Source organism: Exophiala viscosa (assembly GCF_022695815.1).
Source record: "Exophiala viscosa unplaced genomic scaffold EDD37scaffold_1, whole genome shotgun sequence".
Lineage (NCBI taxonomy): Eukaryota > Fungi > Ascomycota > Eurotiomycetes > Chaetothyriales > Herpotrichiellaceae > Exophiala > Exophiala viscosa.
Window position 1 is genome coordinate 3,045,377 of NW_026944353.1, and position 10,410 is coordinate 3,055,786.

The 10,410-nt window shown below is 52.1% G+C and overlaps 4 protein-coding genes across 4 annotated transcripts; 3 read left to right on the forward strand and 1 right to left on the reverse strand.

The window, feature by feature from the left end:
- Window positions 1-829: 829 nt before the first annotated feature.
- On the reverse strand, window positions 830-3,524 carry EDD37DRAFT_57381 (uncharacterized protein). The gene is made up of 2 exons (XM_062814373.1): window positions 1,103-3,524; window positions 830-1,056 (listed from the first exon to the last, which is right to left on the reverse strand). The coding sequence occupies exon 1, from the start codon at window positions 3,379-3,381 to the stop codon at window positions 1,162-1,164; it is 2,220 nt and encodes a 739-aa protein (XP_062675434.1). The 5' UTR covers window positions 3,382-3,524; the 3' UTR covers window positions 830-1,056; window positions 1,103-1,161.
- Window positions 3,525-3,901: 377 nt separating this feature from the next.
- EDD37DRAFT_559557 (asparagine synthase) lies at window positions 3,902-5,587 on the forward strand (the record flags this gene model as incomplete). Its single annotated transcript, XM_062813797.1, has 1 exon — window positions 3,902-5,587. One exon carries the CDS (start codon window positions 3,902-3,904, stop codon window positions 5,585-5,587), a length of 1,686 nt encoding a protein of 561 aa, XP_062675435.1.
- A 112-nt stretch (window positions 5,588-5,699) lies between these two features.
- EDD37DRAFT_671374 (MFS transporter, MCP family, solute carrier family 16, member 10) lies at window positions 5,700-7,636 on the forward strand (the record flags this gene model as incomplete). The annotated part of the gene is made up of 1 exon (XM_062819409.1): window positions 5,700-7,636. The coding sequence occupies exon 1, from the start codon at window positions 6,200-6,202 to the stop codon at window positions 7,634-7,636; it is 1,437 nt and encodes a 478-aa protein (XP_062675436.1). The 5' UTR covers window positions 5,700-6,199.
- A 1,017-nt stretch (window positions 7,637-8,653) lies between these two features.
- Window positions 8,654-10,345, forward strand: EDD37DRAFT_585679 (amino acid transporter; the record flags this gene model as incomplete). The annotated part of the gene is made up of 4 exons (XM_062814456.1): window positions 8,654-8,942; window positions 8,995-9,045; window positions 9,101-10,082; window positions 10,135-10,345. 4 exons carry the CDS (start codon window positions 8,654-8,656, stop codon window positions 10,226-10,228), a joined length of 1,416 nt encoding a protein of 471 aa, XP_062675437.1. The 3' UTR covers window positions 10,229-10,345.
- Between the last annotated feature and the right edge of the window lie 65 nt (window positions 10,346-10,410).

A 10,410-nucleotide genomic window follows, 5' to 3' on the forward strand; every position in this document is an offset into this window, starting at 1 on the left:
CAGGATAAAATCTCACCACACTGGGGAGAACCTAACGCCAGGCCCTCGGCTACCGTGCGTCAACGTGATTCGCAAATATGGTCTTGTCATTCGGATCCGATGCCCTCGGGTCACAGGTGTTCTAGCCGTGGCTATGGCCAACGAACCAGCCCGTGACCACTACTGTAAAGGCTTCCGAGCCGCCTTACGGGCAAGGGCGCCAAAGAACACCTTTTCGGCTCCCCACCGCAAAATATGTCCAACGCCGAATCACTGTTCAGTAGGTCGGAGTTCCTCGGACAAAGCATCTCCGGCCGAAATGATACTGTAAGAAGCGGTGTATTGTGGGCACGGCCTGTCCCAGGCAGGACTCCGGACTGACCATAAATTCATAACTGGGCACGCATGACAGGATGGTACCGGTCTTTAAGAGACATGGAGCTTCTGGTGGAAAGGAAAGAACAATAGAAGGGGCAGCCTTGTCCCGACTTCTTCCGGGGAGATGCCCGGGACACGTCTTGCAATGGACACTTACTCGTTCTCGTAGCCAATGGCTGCAGTGCATTGATATAAATCAAATCCGCCCTACTCTCCGGCTCAACACTGTATGAAATGGCAATCAGATCTCCGTGCCCTGTGATGCTGGTGATCGACGATCAAGACGGGTAACGAGAAACGTCAAGTTCTGATTATTGCAAGGGCAGAGCAAATGTGCATGAGTCCTAATCCTCTAAGTGTGATTCGGCCGTATATGTGCTCCCTCATTTATCAAATATGACCTACAAGCAAGACTGTTATACGAGGCTGACAGAGATTGCTACGGGCGCAAGCCGTCATGGAACAACCTCACCCCATCTTCAGGCACCCGTGGTTGCGAGTATTTTGTCTCCATCTCCATCACTTCGGGCAGGTGCCGCAAGCTGAGTGCAGTCTTGTCGGCCACTAGCCAGCGACTGAAACTGGCCCGTCGTGGCCGAAGCCTACGACACCGCCTCCGGTCCGCACACTGCTGGTCAAGAGAGCAATGGTATGCGGACGGTAGACAAAGATCATAGCTTGAAGCAATGGTCGAGGGTCCTCATCGAGTCGTCAGCTCTATCACTGGACTCTGGCGAGTACGAACCCCCAATCTTTCGTTGTTGTGACGCACGATCACGGTATGTCGCAATTGTGTCTCGGCTTCTAGCCACCAGCGGTCAAAGACAAGCATGCGTCCACCGCCAGACCAACCCTGCCTTCTTTTTGCCGCACAACATCATCGATGACTTCTTTATCAAGGTTTGGAAACATCCCGCACAATGTCTCAACCACAGTCCTGTGCTCTTGTCTCTGGATACGTCGTGCCTCTGCAGCTTCTGCGCTCGCCTGCCTTGCTGCTGCTTCTTGGGCATCGTACGATGGGGCTCCTCCATCAGGTGGAGGCTGGAACACTGATGGACTTAACCGTGCACCCGTCTGTGGTACTGGCAGTGGAATAGACCTGTGTTCTTGAGAGGTATCCTGGTCGGAGAAAATGCGCCCAATTGAAGACAGAGGTTTCTGAATCGATCGTAGAATTCCAGTAACGCCATCTTCCGAGCCGACTTCCGAGCTGCTGTTCAGTCGGCTCGGCTCTCTGCGCTGGGGGCTACTAGAAACCACGTCCATGGAGTTTCTGGGCGTCAATTCTGGCTCGGCGATGCTCGATTTCTCTCGGAAGGAACGCGGACTTAGCGCCTCGGCCTCGCGATTTTGCGCGGCAATCTCTGAAACAGCCAGCTCGACGTGGCGCTCAAAGTCTTCGTCGCTGACGGTCAAAGTCGTACGATCCAAATTCTCGATGAACTGGATAGCCCCGGACAGAGACGAGAGATAGTAGCCAGCCTCCCCTCCGAGTTTGTCTTGGTTCCGGAACCGCAGAATATACTGTACATTCGACACAAGATTCTCTGGATTGGCTTGGAGGACGACGTAAATGAGAAGTGGCACAAATGCATCAGCCGAAGTATCCGAGCTCTTTGCATTCTTCAACAATCCAAAGATCACCTTGCAACAATTCAGAACACAAATAACTTTGTCTCTTGGAGCTCGATACCCCTTGATCTTCAGTAGCTCTTGCTGGGCAAGCCTCAGAAATCTTTCTCCATTCGGGCCGACGGGTTCCAGATCCAGGTGTTCTTCACGGATCCAGCTGTAAATACGTATCTTTTGAGCAAGGATGTCATCGCGTTCCACATCTTCCTGATGTTGACCGCGTCTTCCGGGCAAAGGATTTTTCTCTTGCTCCTTCCGTCTTCCCCTCGAGCGCGATCGTGATGCCTGAGTGGGTGGCGGTGGAATCGCGGGCGAAAATGTTTGCGAATATAATCTGTTCATGACAAGCTTTTCCATTCCTTCTTTGGCATTTTCAAATTCATTGTCTGACACTTCCCGCCATACGTCGCATAGAGCCATCTTGTTTGTGATGAAAGCGAGGAAATCTCCTATAATTTTGACTTGTTCATGCACCATCCACTGCTTCTTGCCGAATTCTGTCAGGAAGGACCGCAGAAATTTGGCCACGGGATCTGCCGATTTGTGTCGCAGTTGCTCCAAAAATCTATGGAAGTCGAAAGGCAGTTCAGGATCCGGTTCAGGCGGGGGTGGTTGATGAATCAACGAAGTCGTTGAGGCTGCTGTCGGCCCTTTGAGGGAAGGTCTTCTTAGAGTCTTGTCCTCGCTAGTCGGAGACACTAATGGCGGAGAAGGTAAAGGTTTCTCAGATTGAGATGCCACAGGCGAGGACGCAATAGCGTCCAGATCTCTTGACAGGAGATGATCGAGACTAGACCTTCGAGGCGGATGATGTTGTGGTGTTCCAAGGATAGGTCCAGCCATGTCCTGCCTAGGGGACATGATATCTTCTTTCGACGGAGCTATAGAAGCATCGTCAAATTGGTCCATGATACTCTGTATTTCGGACGTCGATTCCACTTCATTATCTCTACCAGCGCCCTGATGCGGAACGTCCAGTGTGCCATCTTGGGGGTCTTGAGCATACGCCGGATCTTTCTCGTTGTACTCTTCGGTAGCAGCGCGCACCGAGGGGTGTCTCGAGACCGTAGGCGTTTTCGGCGTAGGGTCGAGATATTGTTTCTCACTGGCTGAGGATGGGCCTGAGATCGGAGGAGTCGGCTGGAGAACTTTGTTCGGCTGAGAGGCATCTTCTGAAATGGCTTTGTTGGGGTCCAGGCTGAGACCTTGTAGTTTCATGGTGATATTGGGAGTTGCTCCCTCTTTTCTGATATCTGATGCGCCCTGCGCATTTCTTTGACTGACGCTGTCGCCATGAGACTCGTCGTCGAGATCGATTAGATTTCCACCGCTTTCCGCCGAAAGGGTTTCCTGTTTGGCATCCATGGCATGGTTGCCGTCCGATGACATCGAAAGTACAGGATACGATGCTTCTCGAGACGCCGCTAAACCTTCATGCTCCAAATGGCAGGCTTGTGGTCCTTGATCTGTTTAGTGTTGTTCCAAGCGCATCACTGGACTATCGGTACACTGTATACAAGGAGACGTAATCTGAGGGATCGCTGTGTTGGAGATAGGCAATGTGTCGATTTGTTGGGAGACTGATAAGGACGACGAGGAGGCCGTGGTGTCAATCAATGATTCCGTTGCTGTACAAGATAGGCACAAGAACCCCTGCATAACACTGAGGCTTCGGATGTCAGACTGCAACGAGGCCGCCCATCAAAAGCAGGGAGCGCATGACGCCAGTCGACGCCGCGTGATCAGCCCTGGTAAGGACCACAGTAGCGGCCGAATTGCTTCCGCGACTGGTCGCTCTTGGCATCAGCCTCTGGTCTTCATTCACCTCTTTTGACGTCTGGAATTTCCCACCATACCGACTTATCGTACATTCCGCGCAGCAAACGCTTGGACTGGTGCTACCAGCTGAATGTGTGGCATCTTCTTCTCTGCAGCGAAAGTCCGCCCGCGGTTGCCAGATCAGGAGACTACGGACGCACTGCAGGCACGAGGTCCAGACAGCTACAAGATTCTGCATGCTTCTGACTCAGATGATCGCGAAGCGAATATTTACTTGACATTCGTCTCTTCTGTACTGGCACTGCGCGGAGATCAAGTTCAAGTCCAGCCTTTAGTTGATTCATCCTCCGGCTCCCACTTCTGCTGGAACGGTGAGGCCTGGAAAACAGGTAGCCTCGAAGTGCAAGGCAATGATTCTGCATACATTTGGAATCTGCTCCGTCAGGCTAGTCGAACTCACGAGGATGAACGTCACCAGCACATTTCCGAGGTTCTTGCAAGCATAGCAGGCCCTTTTTCGTTTGTATTTTATGACGCGCCCAGTCATACCGTTTATTATGGGCGAGACAGGCTAGGACGCCGGTCTCTCCTCGTCGATCGATCTGACGCTGGCTCGCTGACCCTGTCTAGTATCAGTACTCCGGGTCGCAGGACGACATTCGAAGAAGTGTCTACCGACGCAATCCATTATCTCACCCTCAAGAATGGCCAAATCACATTGGGACAGTTGCCATGGCTAGACGTTCCACCCACAATGAACAAGGCTTTACCTGTCGAATCTCCATCAATGATCCCTTCTACTGCAAGTGTCCGACAACTCATCGACCATTTGCGGAATGCTGTAGCCCTGAGAGTGAACGACATCCCAGAGCATCGCCCTTCACATTTACAGCTCGACTCAGCCAAAGTGGCCATATTGTTCTCGGGCGGCCTAGACTGTACGCTCATCGCTCGGCTAATCCACGACATCTTGCCATGTACTGAAGTGATAGATCTGCTCAATGTGGCATTCGAAAATCCACGCTCTATTGCCGCGAATGGCACCAGCGTCGACACGGCTTATGAGCTCTGCCCTGACCGAACTACAGGGCGCTCTAGTTTTGCAGAAATTTGCCGTGTCTGCCCCGAGAGAACATGGAGATTCGTGGCCATTGACGTCCCGTACTTGGAGTCGCTTGCCCACAAGAACACAATCATCAAGCTCATGCACCCGCACAATACTGAAATGGACCTGTCTATTGCCATGGCACTTTACTTTGCCTCACGCGGCTTCGGAAAGCTTGCAGAGAATCAACCGCCCGTTCAGAAGACACAACATTCTATCTCGACGGCTCGAGTTCTGCTTTCGGGGTTGGGTGCCGATGAACTATATGCTGGATACTCTCGACATGCAGCTGCTTTCGCCCGTGGAGGTTATGCTGAGCTTGCAAACGAGCTCGAGCTTGACTTCAATCGCATTGGCTCTCGGAATCTTGGTCGTGACGACCGCGTCATGAGTCATTGGGGCAAAGAGATCCGCTATCCCTACCTGGATGAGGATTTTGTAGAATTCTCCTTGGGTCTACCTGTTTGGGAAAAGACTGGTTTCCGAGATGGTAAGCCTGTCCCAAAGCATTACGAAACGGCTGGCAAAGTGCATAAGCCTGAGGACCTTGAACCCGCCAAAATGTTGCTGCGACTAGCCTTATGGGAACTTGGTGTCACAACGGCTGCAACCGAACGGAAAAGAGCCATCCAATTCGGTGCACGCACGGCCAAGATGGACGTCGGCAAAGGACGGACGAAGGGCACCGACGTCCTACTGCCGGACGGCTAGGCATGTCGCGTCGTGCACTTGTTGAAGAAGGACTCAGTGGGCTCCCGCTTGTGCTGGGCTTCCCATACGACCCCAATCATGGCAATGATGACAAGTCACAGATACTTCTGAGGTAAGAAGACACGTGCTGGATGCAGCTTCATCATGAACTGCAACCGCCGAGTCGACCAGTGAAGTTGTGAAAAAGGCAAGTCTGAGCCAGAGAATAGGGGCTCATGTCAGAACATGATCGAGCGAGAGATCAGGCCGACCATTTGCTTCCCCAGCCAAACGTGCTGCTGTGTTCGAACGGGCCATTACCATTCCTATGATAGCCAGTGTTGGTTCCAGTGTTGGTGGTCGAACACATCACAAATTGCCATGTTTGCCTACGGAGAAGAGCGGCTGCAGCCCTCCACACATTTGTCGAGGGTGTGTTTGTCTCTCCACTTTTCCACCGAAAACTCCCACAAATGGGGTAAGCGAAAGCCGATTTTTGATGTGCTAGTCTCTTGTGAAGGGCGTGCATGACGATCAATATTAACAAACGACTTTTCTCTTGACTGCTGTCACAGCTCTTCAGCATCCTTCCATCATTCCTTTTGCATATTCTCTTTCCACTCGTTTCGCTCAATGGATGCAGTTGCCTCGTCAGCGGTACCACCCATTGTGACAGATCATGAAGGAAAGCACGAGGTAGCAGCTGATGCACAGCCTCCAGCACGGGAAACCAGATCCAGTCATTGTGCTTCTGAGCCGACCGAGGCCAAAGATCAACCAGAAACCGAAAACCATGGACAAGAAGGCATCCCTATCGACGTTGAGAGGTCGAGTGCAGTCGCTCCAGACGACGACTTTCCTGAAGGTGGCTTGGAGGCTTGGCTTGTGCTAGCAGGCTCCTTCCTCGCGCTGTTTGTTTCGTTTGGTTTCATGGTCGCCATCGGCACAATTCAGGAGTTCCTTCAACAGCATCAGCTTTCGCACTACACATCACGGGACATTGGCTGGATACCATCAGTCTTTGTCTATCTTGCACTCGGCCTGGGAATTTGGGTCGGACCGCTCTTTGACCGCTATGGGCCCCGTTGGCTGGCTTTGATCGGCAGCGTCGCTTACACCGCCATGATGTTCTTGCTGGCAGAGTGCAAGACCTATTGGCAGTTCTTGCTGTGCTTGGGCTTCCTGGGTGGGATTGCTGGGGCCACGTTGACCACGACCAGCATGGCAGTGGTGAGTCACTGGTTCAAAAGGAGAAGAGGACTCGCCGTCGGCATTGCAATGTGTGGATCGAGTTTTGGCGGAATAGCATATCCGCTGGTCTTGAGGAGCAGCTTTCCCAAGTACGGCTACGCATGGTCAATGCGAATCCTCGCGTTTATGATCATGGGGTGCCTCATACTCAGCAACATCCTCATGAAGCCTAGACTGCCGCCATCGCCAGCTGCGAAGAAGGCAAAAATCATTTCGCTGGAGCTGTTCGGCGACCTGAAGTTTACCTTTTTCACCATCACCGTCTTTGGCTTTGAGATTGTGCTGTTTGGCGCCCTCGGCATTCTGCCCACGTACGCCAACTACAGCGGCAAGTACCCCGTCGACACCGGCTTTTACATCATTGCGGTCATGAATGGCGTCTCTTGCATTGGGCGCATTATCCCGGGTTACGTCTCGGACATCATTGGGCGTTTCAATACACTTTTGATCATGATTGTTTTTACGTTGATTTTGATGTTGGCTCTGTGGTTGCCTTTCGGCGAGACCAGCCTTGCGGCATTGTACGCTTTTTGCGCCTTGTTCGGGTTTGGTACCGGGTCCTGGATGGCATTGACGCCCGCTTGCATTGGCCAATTGTGCGAGGCGGAGCAGTTCGGCAGGTACTATGGTACGATGTACTTCATTGCCTCGCTGGCCACGCTCGTCTGTGTGCCCATCAGTGGTGAACTGGTTGAGACTGTTGGACCACAGGTCATGGTTGGGTTCATGTGTGCTGTCTTGGGGCTGGTACTGGTTACGTTCAGTCTGAGTCGCTGGGCTTGTTTGGGATGGAAATGGAAGTGGAATGCTAAGGTTTGATTTTCATATCTTGCATAGCGTGGTATGTCTCGGCATCGGTATAGCATTTTACGCGCGGTTTTAAGGGCTGCATCTGAATTGCCTGGTGGGAAGAGCAATGCTTCACGGTTGAAGCTCGCGGCAGTGGCCTCGTAGCGATGTTACGGATCTCAAGCAAATGCCTCGCTCAGGGTTATCTAACTTCCATAGGGTGCTACTGAAACATTTATCTAGGTTTGTCACAAACTCTTTATGACTGATGATTCTGTATGACTTGCACTTCCGCAGGGTTGACTCGCAGTGACTTTGCATTTGGGATTTGGTACCTCAGCGTCGACATGTGCTAAGAGTGCCCGTGATATCTACCAGGCGTAGACTTTAGCGAAATAGATTTGCATTGCCAAGGTCGACTGATAAGAATATTGACACTGCACGACACTGTAGCCTGTGGTTGTGGTTTATATCAAGAAATCAAGAGTGGACTTGTTTTCGGTGTTGAATTTCGTTATCGGCAGTTCTCTGGGCTCTGAACCACGAGCCTGAAACCAACTGGAGTTCTGTCTCAAGCATTGGCAGGCATGGCAAGCCCCGCTTTGAGTTCTGTATACTTACCACAATCACGCACAGTCTTACCTATTCAAGCAGGTGGTTTGCAATAGGTTTTGACTGATCGACAACCACCGGGCTGGCCCATTTCTTGCTCGGGATGTTCAATCGACTTTCGCAAATCGCATCCAGACGGTGCACTAGCCGCCTCCTGCGGATAGATAGGTGCAGCGGATCAGCTCTTCCGCTTATCATGGGCGACTGATTATGGGCTGCACCTGTTGCGATAGAGATACTGGTAAACTCTAGGGGATATGTCCGAAAATTAGTAGGGGTCTTGATAGCGCCAACGGAGTACCGAGCTTGTATGTCTGGCGTCGATAGAAAAAGTGGAAATATATCTACCCCGTAACCCACCACGTCAGTAGTGTAGTCTCAATTTCTTCCTGCTTTCGTTCCTCTTGGTCAAGCAACGAGCAACGGCTAACAAAGATGGCGACTTACGAGAAGAACGCAGCTGCAATCGACAACGATGCCATTGGCAGGGCTACGTCAGATGATATTGCACCCGTGGAGAAAGTGAACGCTCTAGAGGCGCGTGAGATCTTCCACGATGACAGCGAGGGCGTCAAATTCCGGACTGTGAGCTGGCAGCGGGCCACAATCATCTTTCTCAAGATCCAGTTTGCCATGAGTATCCTGGCTGTGCCTGGTGCGATGGCAACACTGGGAGCCGTCGGAGGTGCGCTGTCCATCGTGGGATGGGAAGTCCTGAATACCTGTGAGTATTTCATGTCTTCACAGTGCGATACTGGCTCTGACTGGAAGTGCAGATACGGCGGTGATCCTAGGTGACTTTCGCAACAATCATCCTGAATGTCATAGTAAGTAAAGCTCTAGCCTGGCTTGTGGTGCTTCTCTGTCTGACACGACGAACAGCTCTTGCAGATATGTGCGGTCTTATGTGGGGTCGCATTGGTAAAGAGTTGGTGACTCTTCAGATTCTCGTGGCTCAGATCCTTATCACGGCGGCCGGCATCGTGTCGTGCTCCACGGCTTTCAATGCGCTGTCGAACCATGGCGCTTGCACGGTGGTCTTCAGCTTCGTGTCCGCCGTGCTGATAACCATCTTCTCGTCCGTCCGCACGTTTTCACGCCTCGGTTGGCTCACTTGGCTGGGCTTCACGACGTTCTTTATTGCTGTATTCATCTTCGTGGTTGCGGTGACACAGCAGGCGAGACCTGCCGCCGCGCCGCAGACGGGCGATTTCGACCTCGGGTACACGGCGATTGCGTATCCTGGCTTCGTCGCTGGGATAACCGCCAGCGCAAACATCTTCATTAGTGGCAGTGGATCTCAGATGTATTTGCCTGTCATTTCGGAAATGCGGAAGCCACGGGACTATCGCAAGGCCTGCATTGTGGCAGGCATCCTCGTCGGAGCCATGTATTTGACTTTCTCGTTGGTCATCTACCGTTGGTGTGGTCAGTGGCTGGCCACTCCTGCCTTCGGTAGTGCTGGAACTCTCTTCAAGAAGATCTCATATGGGATCGCTCTCCCGGGCTTGGTAATTGGGGTTGGCATCTACCAGCACGTCGCAGCCAAACTCATCTTTGTGCGCATTCTGCGTAATTCGAGCCATCTGCAGGCCAATACCGCCGTTCACTGGACAACTTGGCTTGGGAGCAACTTGATTCTCGGAGTTCTCGGCTTCATTGTTGCTGAAGCAGTCCCGATCCTCAACTACTTGCTCGGCCTGGCAGGGTCGCTCTGCTTTGCGCCATTCAGTCTGATATTCCCTGCGATGCTTTGGATGTACGATTACAAGATGTATCGAAAGGGCACAACCTCTCAGATGCTGACCTATGGTGCGCACATTCTTATCGTCATAATTGGACTGTTTATGGTGGTGGGCGGAACGTAAGTCATATCTTGATGATGAATCGTTGTTTCAAAGCTAACACGCTCGTAGCTATGGCGTTTCTGAAGCCATCAAGGAGGCGTTCGCTGATGGATTGATCTCGAAGATCTTTGACTGCTCCGATAATTCGGGTTCGGTTTCTTGAAGGCTCTCACGTGCAAGAGGATATTAGCGATGCTGTTTTCAGGAAAGTGGCACCGTCTGACATGAAGTACGTCCAGCAGGTTCGCAACGACGGATACCTTGACTGCAAGCTAGGACGCCTGGATGCTAGAGCTGGTGCCCTTGCCCTATGAGCGGCGGACTACCGGGTCACAATAGTGAATG

Bases quoted from the DNA above. Each gene is read 5' to 3' on its own strand.
- EDD37DRAFT_57381 (XM_062814373.1), bottom strand. From the start codon at position 3,381: ATGTCATCGGACGGCAACCATGCCATGGATGCCAAACAGGAAACCCTT.